General features: G+C 44.7%; 1 protein-coding gene across 1 annotated transcript in view; it reads left to right on the forward strand.

The window, feature by feature from the left end:
- Window positions 1-17,988, forward strand: part of myt1lb (myelin transcription factor 1-like, b) — a 112,848-nt gene that overhangs the window by 73,144 nt on the left and 21,716 nt on the right. The window contains exons 6-8 of the mRNA XM_080871827.1: window positions 6,730-7,902; window positions 13,288-13,422; window positions 16,050-16,140. Coding sequence (XP_080727953.1) covers window positions 6,730-7,902; window positions 13,288-13,422; window positions 16,050-16,140 — 1,399 coding nt within the window. The remainder of the gene's footprint in view (window positions 1-6,729; window positions 7,903-13,287; window positions 13,423-16,049; window positions 16,141-17,988) is intronic.

Here is a 17,988-nt window from a genome sequence, read left to right on the forward strand (position 1 = left end):
TCAAAAAGACCAGCGCCAGGCCCAAACAGCTGGAACACGTTTGCTCGGCTCAAAGCTGGAACCGAGGTTACGCATGTAACCAAAAGTCAGTGGCGAATGAAAGGGCAGCTAGTAACTTCACCAGTGACTGCCAGATGCAGCTCACGGATGTTAGTCACCATTTCTTCCCATGGAATTTGCAGGAAATTCTGGTGCTAATGCTACAAACCTGTAGCAAAAATAGCCATCAACAGGTGAGACAGGTAACAAAGCATGTGTTTGAATAAATAACGTTTTAGTGTCTCTGCATTAATTGGAAGGTTAAAATTTCACTCAGCACAAAGGCTGATCATGGCAGGAAGATTATAAACGAATGCAGGCACTGTGTTCCCATCATTGCCATGTTGGTTATTTTGAACTATGCCTAATGAGCTATAGGGAGCATAGGCATTAAAGTGACCTGCAGCATACCCACCTTTATTGTTCCTTTTTTCCACTCAGTTAAGACATAAACTACAAAATAAGCATCGTGTTTTACTCAGTAAGACTTTAAACCAGCGACTGAGACCAGAAACGTATCAGAGCAGTGTTTATTGAGCTGAGATGTGAGGCCGGCAGCAGGCTCGCTTTCATGTAGACTTCTATACAGGGAGTGCAGAATTATTAGGCAAATGAGTATTTTGTCCACATCATCCTCTTCATGCATGTTGTCTTACTCCAAGCTGTATAGGCTCGAAAGCCTACTACCAATTAAGCATATTAGGTGATGTGCATCTCTGTAATGAGAAGGGGTGTGGTCTAATGACATCAACACCCTATATCAGGTGTGCATAATTATTAGGCAACGTCCTTTCCTTTGACAAAATGGGTCAAAAGAAGGACTTGACAGGCTCAGAAAAGTCAAAAATAGTGAGATATCTTGCAGAGGGATGCAGCAGTCTCAAAATTGCAAAGCTTCTGAAGCGTGATCATCGAACAATCAAGCGTTTCATTCAAAATAGTCAACAGGGTCGCAAGAAGCGTGTGGAAAAACCAAGGCGCCAAATAACTGCCCATGAACTGATAAAAGTCAAGCGTGCAGCTGCCAAGATGCCACTTGCCACCAGTTTGGCCATATTTCAGAGCTGCAACATCACTGGAGTGCCCAAAAGCACAAGGTGTGCAATACTCAGAGGCATGGCCAAGGTAAGAAAGGCTGAAAGACGACCACCACTGAACAAGACACACAAGCTGAAACGTCAAGACTGGGCCAAGAAATATCTCAAGACTGGTTTTTCTAAGGTTTTATGGACTGATGAAATGAGAGTGAGTCTTGATGGGCCAGATGGATGGGCCCGTGGCTGGATTGGTAAAGGGCAGAGAGCTCCAGTCCGACTCAGACGCCAGCAAGGTGGAGGTGGAGTACTGGTTTGGGCTGGTATCATCAAAGATGAGCTTGTGGGGCCTTTTCAGGTCGAGGATGGAGTCAAGCTCAACTCCCAGTCCTACTGCCAGTTTCTGGAAGACACCTTCTTCAAGCAGTGGTACAGGAAGAAGTCTGCATCCTTCAAGAAAAACGTGATTTTCATGCAGGACAATGCTCCATCACACACGTCCAAGTACTCCACAGCGTGGCTGGCAAGAAAGGGTATAAAAGAAGAAAAACTAATGACATGGCCACCTTGTTCACCTGATCTGAACCCCATTGAGAACCTGTGGTCCATCATCAAATGTGAGATTTACAAGGAGGGAAAACAGTACACCTCTCTGAACAGTGTCTGGGAGGCTGTGGTTGCTGCTGCACGCAATGTTGATGGTGAACAGATCAAAACACTGACAGAATCCATGGATGGCAGGCTTTTGAGTGTCCTTGCAAAGAAAGGTGGCTATATTGGTTGCTGATTTATTTTTGTTTTGTTTTTGAATGTCAGAAATGTATATTTGTGAATGTGGAGATGTTATATTGGTTTCACTGGTAAAAATAAATAATTGAAATGGGTATATATTTGTTTTTTGTTAAGTTGCCTAATAATTATGCACAGTAATAGTCACCTGCACACACAGATATCCCCCTAAAATAGCTAAAACTAAAAACAAACTAAAAACTACTTCCACAAACATTCAGCTTTGATATTAATGAGTTTTTTGGGTTCATTGAGAACATGGTTGTTGTTCAATAATAAAATTATTCCTCAAAAATACAACTTGCCTAATAATTCTGCACTCCCTGTACAGTCGGACAAGCCGCCCTCTGCTGGCCGTCAGAAAGAATGCAGGTGAAGATGCTGTCTTTGCATTTCAACTCAAAAGCTGAAAAAGCTGTTTAAAATCCAACCAGTGCACAACTGTGTTGAGTTTGTGGAGGATAAATTGTTCCTGAATCATGGTGAACATCTCAAGAAGTGCTGTGAAAGCCAGACTAGCAGCGGTTGCTGTGCTCAGCTAACCAAATTCACTGCCAAACACAGAAATAAGAGTATATTAGTTGGGTAACAGTTTATATTTTCTACTCATAAAAATGGCTCCATTTGCTGTTTCTATTGCTTTTAGTGCAGCACTTGTTCTGTTTGCGGTTTTTAGGGGTGGGCGATATAAACGATATACGATAGAAACTATATAAATTTGGCCAACGATAGAGATTTTGACTATACCGCTCTACCGCGATAGGGCATGTTAATGATGCCATCAAGCTGCGCCTGTTTTGGTCAAAAGCATCGCCAAAAACTGCGCTTCCTCCACTTCCGTAACATTGATTCATTAATGTTGAATTCTCTCGCAGCTGCTCTATTCCCATGTTGTTGCAGTATATTAATAACTAACCTCGTATTGTGGATGAATAATCTCAGTTGTTCTCCTGACTGAAGTTTGGCCCGTGTATAGCATCCTGCTATGCGACTGCATTTGTCCCTGACCACCAGAATCCCTCACGTTAACTTTTATCGAGTGGAAAAAAAGTTGGCGTTCATCCTTCAGCTTCACTGTGCTAATGTTATGCTAACATAGCTGTGTCGCTAGCAATCACGTAGCACAACATTATATACCAGGTAGTCCAACTTCAGTAACCCTGCAAACGCCACTGCTGTTTAGTTTTCTGTCTTCATTTATGTTGGTAGTGGTAGCAGAGCTGTACGTTTTATTAGTTTCAAAAATCTCAGTCAGAACATGCTATGAAATGTTTAGGTGTAAACGAGCGAGCTAACTTCCTGCAAACTTCCTGTTAACTTCTAACTCTGTTAAATTTAATAAATCCTGTTTTCATCGATGCCTGGATGTTAAACTTAATTGTTACACCCGGTAAAGCAGTAACGCTGATGATTTTATTAAAGATTAAAGAATTTAGACCGTTTTTAACTCTCAGTGTTCGTTTGACTTTGGGACCTGAAGCAGACGGAGTTTTGCACCCAGATTACTCCGTGAAGCTCCTCACTACGGCAGCCGTAATGCTCTGACAATCCATCAAGCAGTGCGGCTTACCAAAGTTGTACTAAAACATTTTTTAACAGATTTCTGCAGCCAAAATCGGTTCGAGGTCAGTAAGCACAACCAGAATTCATACATAAGGCACACTCTCGATTTTTGAGAAAATTAAAGGATTTTAAGTGTCCCTTATAGTGTGGAAAATACGTTATACAGAAGAAAAGAATATATCGCGATATATATCGTTACCGCACGTGCTTCAAATTATACCGCGATATGGATTTTAGGCCATATCGCCCAGCCCTAGCTGTGATGTCGTAGTGTTGGCCCGGTACAGGTGAAGGTCCAATGCAGACCTCTGCATTGGAATAAGAGATGTGCACTGACAGGCTGATCCACACAGCCTGTTGTTCCTACAGTGATTAGTTATTTCTCTAATATGCTTTGTTAATGTCATTCATTCATTTGCACATTTTCCTTGCATATTATTTTCAGAGCCTTTACTGCAGCTGCTCTGAGACCAAATTATCTGTTGGTTTATTGATTTTTTTTTTTCAGAGAGCTCCTTTTTAAAAAAAAATAATAATATTAATTGCTTCTTCTAATTATGGATAAATGATCTAAATTGATGGAGTCGCCTTTTTTTCAGTTATTCCCCATTGAAATTGTTTGACCTTCATCGTTAGGACAGAGGCTAAAAGGAACTAAATCATGTTAAATTACTCAAACGGCAGCCAGATTATTTTGGAAAACGATTATTTTCTCGTTTGAAAAGCTTCTGAGCTCCAGGTTCAGCTGAATGTTGCCTTTCATTTGGATAAAATACAAAAACAGCGCCCCTGGTTTGGGACTGGGATTTGAGAAACTCCTGCCCCATATGTTATCTCGTCTCCCCCCCCGCCTGGCGTGCCCAACACCAGATCTGGCAGGTTTCTCTCCAGCAGATTCAGCTTTGCACCCCCGCATCACGATTGGACCTGACAGTGCCTTCAAGTCCAATTAAGAGTGAAGCTCAGAGAGAGGAGTGTGTTAACCCTGCTTGGCGCGCAGCTCTACCCACCCAACGTGTTGATGTGGCATCTCGGCAGCCATGTGAAAACATCTCTGCAGACTGGTGTTCATTAGAGCCCACAGCCAAGGTCTTATCCTTAACAATGAGACTGCGGACTGTTGCCACCGCCTCGTCAGCCTGTCAGCAGCCTCTCCCTCGCGCTCTGTGGCTACTGCCTGATTACCATGTATTTTTGATAAGTGCTTTGCATGCTGCCGTGTGCTGTTGTTGCCAAACCCTTCTTTATAATCATCATGATTTTTATTGGCGTGGAAGGACTTCCTGCATTTACGTCTGCAGAAGGAAAGCAGAAACCTCTTTCCGTCGCTGGGCAAATACGGGCGCTGTTCTGGAGCGTCACCCAACACCACTACTCTGTTTCCCGTTTAATCTCTTTAACCCTTTTGTGCACCTTGATTGCTCTTCAGACTGTTTCCATGCAATCAAAAATGAAACCTCTGGTGCAGAATAAGAAGCCTTGCACTGTCAAAGGCCGGTCATTCGTGACTGCTCCCTCTTCTTGCTCCGAAGCGGTGATACTGTGCTGCTCTCGTTAGCTCGTAAGTGTGTTTGCGCAGGGAAAGCAGTGTATGTGTAGAAAGTCATGGTTACCTCTCACCTTTACTTGACGTCTAAAATCCAGAATGAACCAGTCACCATTTTGTGGCTGTGATTGCAGTCACTGGGTTTTAGGCTGTTGGTCTGAAACGAGGTGAGCAAAGACGTTTGGACATAAATCCATCAGCTAAAAACATCCAGCATCATCACGCCAAACGCAGGATCTCAGTGATGGAGATATCAACGTCATGCAACCATTGTAGAAGTTGATTACAGCTGATTTCACGTAGTCTTCATAAAAACTGTTAGTAGGTTCTTCAAGTTGCACAGTTGATGCATAATGTTTTCCTTTTGACCCCCCAATGTATGAAAATGTAGATCTCATCCTTTGTAGCTCCTTGGAAAAAAAAACTAAATTCATATCATTGTTTTGATTACAATTAAGTCTTTGAACCCAGCAGTAATTAATATTTCATCACTAATGAAACAGTCTGCATCACTAATTACATGCTTTTTCCATTATGTTATATTGTTTTCTATAATTATTGTTATTATTATTAATATTATTTTTTTGCCTTGCTCCTTTGCACCAAAAGTGATGAAATCTCTCATTAGATATGTGTCTGTGTGAGCCTGTGGGTTCATTTTCTCTGCAGGAATGTAAGTGGCAAATGTGACGCCAATGTGAGCGATGTGCTCTTGGCGGCTCGGGGCGGAAATGTGAAAGGAGAGATTGGAAGTGCTCCAGGAGTGAGTGCTTGAAATTACTGACAGAAGAGGTTCAGTAACCTTTCGCAGTCTGTCAGAATCAATTAGGCACTGAAAGGAATTCTAAAGATGTTGTTGATTGAATGAAAAAAGGAACTTTACAGGCGCGTGATGAATAGCTGCTGTTTGGGGTTTATGGTGGTGCACAGGGAACATTTTATCTCTTAGATTTTAGACTTTCCTGTGAGAAATGTTCACAGTAATGCAATGATTTTAGTTTCGCTTTCGGTTTTCACACTACAGACTGACAATTTATAGAATTATCAAGCGATATCATCACCCTGTTAATACTCTGAGGTCTAAGTCGTCACTGATGGAAACCCCCAGGCCGCCAACCGTAACCCTGTATGGGAAAAGGTTGGTAGGTTGGTATATGTCATTTTTGAGCCAAATAACAAAGAAAATAATCATTATAACAGATACATATTTAAAAAAAAGTCTTCCCACCTGTGAAGGGCTAACTTTCACCAGGGAATCATTTGGAGTGAGAGTTGGACAGCTGAGTTAATGCTTAGTAAGCACAGTTTGAAAAAGTAGTCAACGCCACCTTTGAAACAAGGTGTCTTCTTCTAATAACGTTTCCATTTGGGCTAACAGATGAAAAAAACAGATAAAGGCATAGATGAAAACCCAACCTTAACCCTAAGCAGCTCACTGGTGATGTGGTGGGTGTTAAAGGATAACCAGAGGACCTGTAAATTAAGAGGTAGGGAAAGGGGTAACCTAGAACTTGTTTGATAGAGTCTCATTTAGCAGAGCATCTTTCTCTGGAATTTTCCCAAACCACTGCATTTAACTTCCTGTGCTGATTCACAATTCAGAACACAAGCTGCTGTTAAGACTCTCAAAGTAAATTATTAGGGGAAGCAAAGAGTTCCTTATCCAATTTAGATGGACCAAGCCCAGAAATCTGATTTAGCAGTAAAATAGAATGACGGAAATGAAATTACAAGACGCTTGTTCTTTCTTTCCAACAGAGGACGATCAGATGAGCAGCGGTGAGGGGGCCGAGGGCAATGGCGGTGGAGGCGGAGGCAGCAGCACTTCCAAATCGGGCCCGACGGCGGAGAAAGACGACAACAACAACGATGAGTACGAAAACTACGACGAACTTGTGGCCAAGTCGCTCCTGAACCTGGGCAAGATCGCAGAAGATGCTGCAAACCGTGCCATGACGGAGTCTGAGATGAACAGCAACTCCTCTAACAGTGCTGAGGATGAAGAGGAGGAGGAAGAGGAGGAAGAGGAGGAGGAGGATGAAGAGGAAGAGGAGGAGGAAGAAGAAGAGGAGGAGGAAGAGGAGGAGGAAGAAGAAGAAGGGGATGAACCTCAGAGGGGCGATCTGAGTTTGGACGTCGACAGCGACGTGGTTCGGGAAACGGTGGACTCCCTCAAACTGCTGGCACAGGGTCACGGCGCCGTGCTGTCCGACAACTTGGACGGACAGGAGTTCGAGGACGGCACGGCCAACAACGGGGATGCGATTGACTGCACGAACAATGGGGTAAATGCGCACAACGGTGGTAATGGACAAATTAAGACCACCAGTAATGGACAAATAGAAAACAGCGATGAGGAGGTGTGTTTGAGCAGTCTGGAGTGTCTACGGAACCAGTGCTTCGACCTCGCTCGGAAACTCAGCGAAACAAAGTCCATTGACCGAAACGCACCGTCCCAGCAAAATCACTTCTCATGTGAGGATCCCAATCAACAGCCCCAGCATCACGGCTATGGGGACTTCCACAACAGCCAGGACGACAGGCGAATGCTCGATAGGAACTATTCCGACATGGACAATCTCATGAAGCTCGAGGAGCAGCTGAGCCCACGCTCCAAGGCCTTCTCCAGTTGTGCACACGATGACCGGTACCACACTCACCACCGGGACTTCGATGAGGACACGGCCTCTGTGACCTCAGACCGATCAGAAGAAGTGTTTGACATGACAAAGGGGAATCTGTCCCTGCTGGAGAAGGCTATTGCACTAGAGTCCGAACGCGCCAAGGCAATGAGGGATAAAATGGCTGCCGAGGCTGCAAGAAGAGACGGGGTGAGGTATGGCCATGAAGATCACGGCCCGCGGCACGGCTACGGCGTTGAGCGTAAAGCCCGTCTTCCCGATGGTATGAAGAAGCCTTTCTACCATAAAGGTGAGCCATTCTCTCAAACACGGATGCACACCATACGACAACAGCAGCATTTAAGCTGGTTCAGTGTGGTTTCTGATTTTGTAAAAGAAATCCGAGCGTTTGAACAGTTTTCAGTATGAACTGTTCGATCGGTAAGTTCCTCCACATTTTCACAGTGTAGCTCATTTTAGAGAATTAGGACAGTTAATCAGCTCGACCAGCTTGGTAAACAAAAAGTATCATGGAAATGGGAGAATCGCACCATGTTCCACCAGGTCATCGGGAACCCAACCAAAGTTTGGATTGGCATTGGGCTTTGTGCAACACCTTAATGGAACATCTTTAGCTTCAGAAATTTTAGCATGTGGCTATAATAAAACCCAACCTGAACCCTAACCCTGGACCGGTCCCCGGCGACGTGGCGGATGTTAAGACCTTAACAAGCTCAGGTAAAATGTTTTCCTGACAACTCTGTATTTTATCTATCCTGTGCTGGAGGCCAGGCAGCCCACATGCATTCTGGGAACCTCGCTGTAACCCCAGGACAAGCTTTTTCAGCCAATTTGGAAATTCGCATCTCGGTAGCAGCGGGAACGGCAGCAGCAGCTTATGTTGTTAAAATAGGCCAGCATGGAAACATCAGAGGGTAGGCTTGTCAGGCATAAGTAATGGCAATCTGCACGGCCTGTTAGGACTGAAAATCTCATCCCTGTGATGCAGCTTGGGGTAAAGCTGCCTATTTTTAAACCTGTGCAAACACTTGGGAGGAGAAACCACAAAATAGAGGCCTTCTGTCTGCAGAAAGGATTCATTCTGCAGGGAACTCTTTAAATTTGTTGAGAGTAGCTATGAGCTACCATTCAGATTGATACCGACAAATATCAAGCTAATCCTGCAGTACAAACACTACAGAACACCCTCGGTTCTAATTGTTATGCTGTGTACTGCGCACAAAGTAAAGTCACAGAAAAATTACATTGGCATTCACGCAGCGGTCTGATTGCAAATTCCTTTGTTTAACTCTTAATTATTCTTCTTATCATATCCTTTACAACAACAATATACAGGCCTAACAAGGTTAAATTGCTCCCTCCCATAAGGAAGATATCAGATGAGAGCAACAAATAAGAGCATGCTAATTCACAGCAGGATGGTATCACACCTTAAATGCCACACATCTCACAGCAGGTTTATATTGCGACTTAAATGCCACACAAATGCTAATTTCAAGGGCCTTCTGTGGCCTCTGTGTCTGGCTAATGTTGGAATAATGAGAGGACGCAAACGGCTGCGTCACGATAGCATCTTCCCTCAGGCGAGATGGTAGCAGACACTCGTTGACCAGGGTTCTTGTGCGTGATTTATAAAGTAGAGCATGGCGAGGAAGAGGGCGGGACGGGGAAGAGAGAAGCATGAGGTTGAGATGAAAATTGAACAGTATCAGAATGACCGATAACGAACGACGGGCCTACTGACTGCACATTAATTATCCAGAGATGGTATGGTAATGGGGGCCATTTGCTATGCAAAGCGCAGACCGTCCCCAGCCACAATCAATATCCACTGCTTTCTAATATGCCTTCCACTTGGCTGCCTCCACTCCCTGCAAGAGGAGTGGAGGCAGGCACGAGCATCATGTCTGTGTGCACGTGCGGTCAGGCGTATGGAAGTAGGGAATTTTTTCCAACATACAAACATTAACAGCCAATGTAATAAGAGGCCATTAAAAAGAAGCCTCGGTGTTATCAACGTGATATTACCCTGGTGCCAGACACGAGAGCCAGACATGACGGAGCAGTATGTGCCGTATTCATGGGCCTCTGTAATGTGACATAGATGGACGACGGCCACCGAGGATAACGAGGAGCTTTGTTCTGATGAATGAGAGACGAGATTTGGTTTGGTGACTCATTAGTAAATGAATGAGTAGGTGTGCCTTCATGTCCCCTCTTCATTTTGCCTTTTATGAACTCTTTCCACTTTACCACATCCACACATCCATCCATCCATCCATCCATCCAACCAGGCACCCATCCTTTTCAGCCATCCCTCCATCCATCCATCCATCCATCCATCCATCCATCCATCGAACCATCCCTCCTTTCATCCATTCAACCAGGTACCCATCCTTTTCAGCCATCCCTCCCTCCCTCCCTCCCTCCCTCCATCCATCCCTTCCTCTCATCCATCCAACCAGGCACCCATCCTTTTCAGCCATCCCTCCCTCCCTCCCTCCATCCATCCATCCATCCCTCCCCCCTTCATCCATCCATCCATCCATCCATCCAGATCTAGTTCCTGGGGTCTAGCTCCTATCTCAGGATCTCCTACTGGTTGGAAACCTCACCTCATGAGGCACAATGGGCCTCCAGTTATTACAGGCATAAAATCAATCTTGAGAAGAGCAAAAGTTCAGGGAATTCAGGTTTCTAAAGATGTTTTTAGACTTAAACTTCAACCACTGAGCTTGCTAATGTGTGTTATTACCTACTGTTGCAGCCTGGAAGAGTTAGTCAGCCAGGTAAATGTTCAGACTCAGGAGTATTTACCTTCAGTGGTTCAGCTGATCTCCATCCACTTACAGGAGCCCGTTCACTGCACTCTCTGCACCAGCAGCATTATTTCTGAATCTCGCAGCTGCACCAGACAGTCGTTCCGACTTTGCCACACAGTTTGCTCCGTTAACCCCCAGCAGCTCCGGGTCTAACTTCTTTTCTGGTGTCAACCCAACATGCATTCGAGGCCTCTCGGGAGACAGACAGCTGCTGGTAGCACTGCTATTTTCCCACAATTTTCACAATCAGATGTCTATTCTTTATGGTGAATGGTAATTGGACTGGTATTTATATAGAGTTTTTCTGCTCTCAGTGAGCACTCAAAGTGCTTTTACGCTGCAAGCCACATGGATGCATCGGAAGCAATTTGGGGTTCTGTATCTGGACACTTTGGTGTCAGGATCGAGATGAATCAGTCAACCTTCCGATTACTGGAAGGCCTTTTCTACCTCTTGAGCCACAGCCGCCCCCCAAATTATATAACCGTGTATAAAATATTCTTTTACAGCCATAACTCCGAGTCCTGGTCTCCATTTGAGGCTGAGGCCTGACACTTTTCAGTCAAAGCTCATTTCTATAGATTGTATCCTTTATTTTATTCTTCCGGTCATTACCCACATCTGCTGGTGATGGGTGAGGATAGGAATGTAGACTGGCCAATGAATCGGAAGCTCACCTTCACGCTCTGCTCTCTCCTCACCACAACAGTGTAGCAGTCCTCCCCCACTCATATACAGAACCCCAACCTTCTCTTACTCTGCAACTCAGGGCTTTATTTTGGTTCATCGCTCCGTGTTTTAGTCGGAGCTTCTGAGTTACACGGGCCTTTGAAACTTTAATCAGTGGTCTCTCTTTCTGTGCTGTGAGATAATTACCCCTCCACTGCCTACTCTTCTAAAACATGCTCCTGATAAAGGTTTCTGTCAATCCAATGACTCCAAATTCATTCTGCAATCTGACACGGCTCCAAAACTCTGCCATGAAAATGCACAAACCTGTTTTCACTTTCGAATATCGCATATTTACTGCACTTCAGCTTGACTTTGCACACGGGGGTCAGAGGATTTTAAAGCTGGATGGTTGAATTTCCAGAAACAATGCCAGTTGGCACAACTTGGCATTGCTGCTTTTTGGTGGTAACCTGAGTTTGAAGGAAAGAAGAGATCCAGGTTTTGGAAAGGGAAACACAATCTTCTCCGCTGTGTGTGTTTGAGGACACGTGCGTGCACCCAGCAAACTGTCACGTGCAGCTGTGAGCTGGTTTTAATGAAAAAAAGCATGATGCAGCTTTAAAGGAGCCTAAGTTCTTTCTGTTGAAGGTCAAACATGTAAAAGTTCTAATATTTCACAATTCCTTCAGTTTTAAACAAACAGTAAACAAACTCAATCAGAATCTCTGCTTCTTCATACAAACACAGCCTGGAAATTCAGAAAGTGTCTGTCAGTTTCACTTTATCATTATAAATGAATATTCATACATATAAAATTGAGCTTCAAATGTACATTCATTCATGTTTACATAATTGTGGTGAATATTCACAGAGAGCTTGTGATAAATAAATGTTAGTGGTCCTGGTCCATGGCCGTCCCTGCATCCCTGCACCAAAGGCCAAATGGTCTCTCCCAAAAGGGGAGAGGGAGAACAACATCACAAATGTTTGATGAACAGAAACTTTTCCTTTCAGAAAAAGTTCGTTTGGATTTGGTGCATGCTGTCATACTTCATCTGACCACAACGTATAATATGTGTGAAGGTATTCAGCTGATATGAGCCTCGTATATGAGAACATGCAAACAAAATCTCTGTTGCTGACCTGTAAAACAGTTTCTATGGTCGGTCAGAGATCACACATCCAAAATTTCAGCCTCCATCCGTCTGCGTTAACCTGAGAGTCCATACTCACAGATACTTACCCTGAAATATTTGAAGGACTGAACTGTCTGTGGTTAGCTTACAAAGAACGTCTGAAACGCGGTGAACGTGATGTCGTGCGACTCCATATAAATAGTCCTTTACTTTGGATTTTAAGATTTAAACTTTAAGCTGTATTGTTTAACTTCATAATCACCTCATTCAACCATCAGGGTCAGACAGCTGGCCGATGGGTAAAGGTGAATAAAGGTGATAAGGTGCCATTTATCCCAAAGTTAGTGAAGAATACACGATGTGAAACCAAAAAACAGATGTGTTAGCATGAAGTTGTTCTGACCTCATTTCATGACATCAGAAAAAACACGTGCAATCGTAAAAGTACCGTTAACGTTACTAAATCGCAACACGAGGCAGAAGCTGCTCTTCATCTCAGAATAGTGTCATTCGTTTCTTTGCTGTTAATTTAATGTCACTGTTTCCATGGAAGCAGTCAACAGGGATGTCCTCAGTAGAGGTTTCATCAATGGCAGGAGACGGGGAAGGCCGACACATGTAGAATCTAAATACCATCGCTGTTATACTCTGTCATATATGACGTGTTCCAGCGGCAGGTGTTCATATTAAATATAACCAAAGTTTCTAATAATAAGCTCAGAACCTGTGCAGTAAACTCAAGCTGCCGACTGATGTAAACAGTTAGTCAATCACAGTTTTTTTCTATTCTTGGCTCAATATGAGGTCACAAAGATGTAATAGAAGCCCCACCCATCTGCCCTTTATAGGGGCAGCCAATCAGAAGAAAGCCGTGTTAAAGAGGGAGGAGCTAAATAGCTTGTTTCAAACAGAGGATGAACCACAGGGGGATTATTTTGAAGCGTGAATCATGCAAAGCAGCCCTGCAGGAGTCCAGAGAGGAGTTGTAACGTACAGTCAGCTGCCGCTTGGGTGCTAATAACCTCTACATCTTTCCCCTCACAGACGCTTCACGTGTGGACAAGAAGGAGAGCCGGTGTCCGACGCCGGGCTGCGACGGCACGGGTCACGTGACGGGCCTGTACCCGCACCACCGGAGCCTTTCGGGCTGCCCGCACAAAGACCGGGTGCCACCTGAAAGTAAGCGCTCAGCAGCAATGTTGTTGCTCAGGCATGCTCGTGCGTGCGGTGCTGTGAGTGTCTGATGCCTCGGGGATTACACGGGTCACGGCAGCACTTCTTTTGTGACCTTTTGCACGGGGCCGTGGGTTTGCTTGCCGATTGCCTGCCTAATGTGCCGTGGTGATGAGGTGGAAATGAGGCTGTGATAATGCACTAATCGCTGCAATGCAGCGACTGGAGTCAGCTGCATTGACTGACAGCGATCGAGATGTGGGTTGCATGCTTCATCAGTGTATATGTGGCTGAAAGAAAAGGTCTTTCCTTTATTTGTGTACCTTTTTAATTATTTTTTGAGTTCTTCAGTTTTCTCTAAAGTCTGAAAAGCTCACAGACCTTGGTGCGCGCTGCAGCCGTCCACGCCACAAACCCTCTTCATTTATTTGTATTCCTTGCTCAATTAAGTTTCACTGGATAGAAAGGCAGTGTCATATCTCCGAGCCACAGATCAAGTGAAGTGGCAATAAACATTAGCCTTGAATGAATAGTGACGTTTTCCTTTAGAGAACTCACCCCGGCTATTTAGTCTCATTCACCTTGTGCAAACTTCTCAATAAAAGCCCCTTTACACGTTTCATTAAACGCAGCATGAAAATCAAGTTATGATCCGCTGTGACCTGGACTGCAATCAAAATAAAAGAGGAGAAATTAGTTACCATTAAGGGCAGGCTTGTAAAGACCAGCACAGTGTCACAGATGTCTCTTGTTCCGTGGAGTGCCGCCCGCACAAGGTCTCCAACCTGAGATGTAATCATCTCCCAGAAATGTGAAGTCGCTCAGGGCAGCTGACCTTGAGTGGGATCAAGAGCCCCAAAATGGAATTTGGAAAGGTCTTGAATTGATTGTCACTGGAGATGTGGGGATATGATATCCGTGTTCCTCCTCCTCCTTCTTTCTCACGTCCGGCTAACTTTTGGAGAAGACGATACCACGGATGATTCAGACGTTCGGGGAGCCGTCCCACTTCCTGTTTTTGTACCGAAACTGGCCGCGCATCAGCCAGGAGTGCAGCAGGTGGCGCTCATGAGTGCTTTCACCTGCTTCGAGACAAAACCATGAGATTGTATTTAATTTGCCATCAATCCTGAAATGAAACAGGATGCAACAAACAGCTCGGGCTCGAGCTAAGTGTCTTTTTGCGCAGCACCTGCTGTCCAGAATGTTGGAGAAGCCTGATTTTGGTGTGCTGGTTACAAATATACCCAGTACGGGTGTGAAACAAGCTTTAGGGCATTAGGGCGTGCTACCTGTGTGCCCGTGCACCTGAGCAAACAGATGTCATTCCATCAGGACCGTTGCTGTGCAGAGACGTTATCAGGAGCTTTCAGTGTTATCGGTCGTGTCATGGCTGACGTGTAAGCGGCCGTGCACAGAGACTCCTGTAAAGACAAATACATGCCACACATGTGACTGCCTGCAGGGCGGATTCAGCGGCGGGCGAGCCTCTCCCCCCTGTTAACACATTTGCTGTACTGAATGGACGATGTATTATTAATGCAGTGGCTTCATTTAATTGGGAAATCACACAGTGTAGCCACACTCTTCCTTTCCTTGTGAAAAATGACGATTAAATTAGATCTCAAATTCATTAATTCCCGTTGCTGCTTGCCCATTGTAGCTCCGTTCTTGTGGAATATTAAAATATTTCATCAGGGAGTCGTGTTTTGGTCTTTAAAGTGATTTACCTTTGGTGCACGCGACGCTAGCGCAGCCACATCCTGCTGCGGTTAATATCTGCGCTCACCGATTCTGCCTTTAATTTCTCGGCATTGTGCGTGCGTCCTCGCAGAGGGCAGGAAAAACCTGGGAAATGCATAATGTATTGGCTTTTGGCGAGCTGAGGCGGCAGGCTTTGTCCAATTACCTGCACCCAACACCAATTAGTATGTAAGGGAAGGAGGATGATGAGGGGTTAAAGTTTAAGGGGGTGATAATGATGAAGCTGGTGCCGATGGGGTTTGGCCCCGCACGTCAGCGGTGTCATGCCGACCCCTTCCTCGCGCCCCCGCCCGCGGTGCTCTGGCGCTCCTCTTGGACATCCATAGATCATTAATCTAAATGGCCGGTTGCCGAGGGGATGCGAGGCAGTTATGGACTGTTTTAATGGTAAACGGTATTGAAGACTGCACTCTTACTCTAACGACGAGCACGTGATAACAGAGCGCACTCCATCACGGCGCTGCGCCCCTCTGTCTGCTTCTTCATTGATTTTAAGGCGGCATGTGTTGTTGTGCATGATTGCTGGCTGTTGGTCGCTCTGCTCTTTGCATGTCCAGAAATTTCCCTCCATTTCTTGCTGGCTTTGTCCTGCTAAACTCAAATGACATCTTTTTATTCATGACTGCCCCGTTCCATGAATACTAATTTGAAAGAGCTGGATAAGTGGAAGCAATATGGTGGGAAACCTCGCCTGCCCTTTCAAACTAGTGTTCATTAAAATGAAGAAGAGGTCATTTTGGTTCACTCAGGCTCATTTCTTAATGATGTTTATAATGCCAAGCTCCTCACACTCTAATAGAGCTCATGGCTGATTGTAAGGGGCTCCTAACCTTCCCTGTCTTTCACTCCTATCTCCTGTCTGTGCGAAGTTGTGGCAATGTATGAGAATGTTCTTAAGTGTCCTACGCCTGGCTGCACGGGACGCGGCCATGTCAATAGCAACAGAAACTCCCACCGAAGGTAAGAGCTCAGCCCGGACCCAGCGCCTGCACCCCTCCTTATTTCGGTTATGTTACTGTTGGACTTGCTTCATGTTTTTTACTATGGGACGTATTTTGTTTTTGTTTTTGTTTTTTTTACTGTGGGACTTATTTCAGTTATTTTACTTTGGAACTTATTTCAGTTATTTTGCTGTGGGACTTATTTCGGTTATTTTGCTGTGGGACTTATTTTGGTTATTTTGCTGTGGGACTTATTTCGGTTATTTTACTGTGGGACTTATTTTGGTTATTTTACTGTTGGACTTATTTCGGCTATTTTACTGTGGGACTTATTTTGGTTATTTTACTTCGGGACTTATTTCGGTTATTTTACTGTGGGACTTATTTCGGTTATTTTACTGTGGGACTTATTTTGGTTATTTTACTGTGGGACTTCTTTCGGGGATTTTACTGTGGGACTTATTTTGGTTATTTTACTGTGGGACTTCTTTCGGGGATTTTACTGTGGGATTTATTTCGGTTATTTTGCTGTGGGACTTATTTCGGTTCATGCATGTTCGATGGATTCTGTTTTCACCCTTCGTGTCCTTTTCACTTGATTGAATTATCCTTAAACTCGTTATTTTTGCTGTCCTCTCACATTATGTTTATGTGAAAAACATATGGAGGACCAACACTGCCATATTTAAAAATAAATGAGTTAATCAAAAGAGCTGATATGTCTTTAAATACGTAAAACTTAGTCTGATGTGGTTTTTTTGCTGGCTACTTGTAGTCGCACTACAGTGAAAATTGCACAGCAACTTAATTGCAATCAGTTAAAATTGGTCGTTGCCTGGTGTTTGTGTTCAATCTTTTTGACCAATGAGACACACAGGCCTTACCATGCAACACCCTCAGCCTCTGCTGGGAGGCAGCCTGCCTCCAAACAACAGCAGCCCGACTCAAAGAGACTGGCGAAGGTTTTACTTACAAACACAGACGGGTTGCAGACATGCTGCACTCACCTGAGTCAGTCTGCAAGCATCAATTCCTGTTTCACATCTGTGAAGTTCTGACTGGACGGTGAATTTAAGCAGTTACATGACAACATGACAACAGTTTCACCACTTTATCACAGTTAATAGGTGCATTATAAGAGCTATGAACCTTTAAATTTTACCCAGAATGCACTTTTTGAAATTTCCTGCAGTGAAACGTTGGTTTCTGCTCGTCTGCGTCACAGACATCCCATCATACCAATGCTGTTAGAGAAAAAACCCTTCAGACTTTAGACTATAAAATGTTGCTGTGGTATCATTAATTATAATAATGCTGATTGTGATGGGGCCACGACAGGGCGCTGACTGAAGGGCCTCAAAAATATTCAAGTTGCACAATGAAAACCTCAGAGGCTCTTTGAGTCGTTACTTAGTTATTTTTGATTATAGCAGTTTGGTCTTCCACAGATAGCCCTGCCTGGATCGCAGGACGTAATTAAAGTAGTCCAGCTGCCATATTTTAGTCGAGCCTGCTCCGAATGCAGCGGCTCGGCAGCATAAATCATTTATCAGCTCGTGGCGGGAAAAAATGGCATTTGTCAGGTGCAGGTTTGGAGGGAGAAACCAAAATAGCAGGGCGCTCGTGCCTGTCAGACGGGGCGAGGTGACAGTGAAAGAGGAGTGTCACCCACAGCAGATGCTCAGGGAGTCGGGCGTAGCAACAGCCATTAGCACCTCTCTGCCACTCAGCCGGGGTGACGGGAGAGGTGCAGACCTGGGAGGACCAGAACGCCTCCCCGCCGCGCTCGGTGACACGGCGGCAGCGCAAAACAGGCGCACGCTGCAGACGTGGAGCAGAAAGAGCTGATAGAAGCCTCCATCGTGTG

Source organism: Rhamphochromis sp. 'chilingali', assembly GCF_963969265.1.
Source record: "Rhamphochromis sp. 'chilingali' genome assembly, chromosome: 21".
NCBI classification, from domain to species: Eukaryota; Metazoa; Chordata; class Actinopteri; order Cichliformes; family Cichlidae; genus Rhamphochromis; species Rhamphochromis sp. 'chilingali'.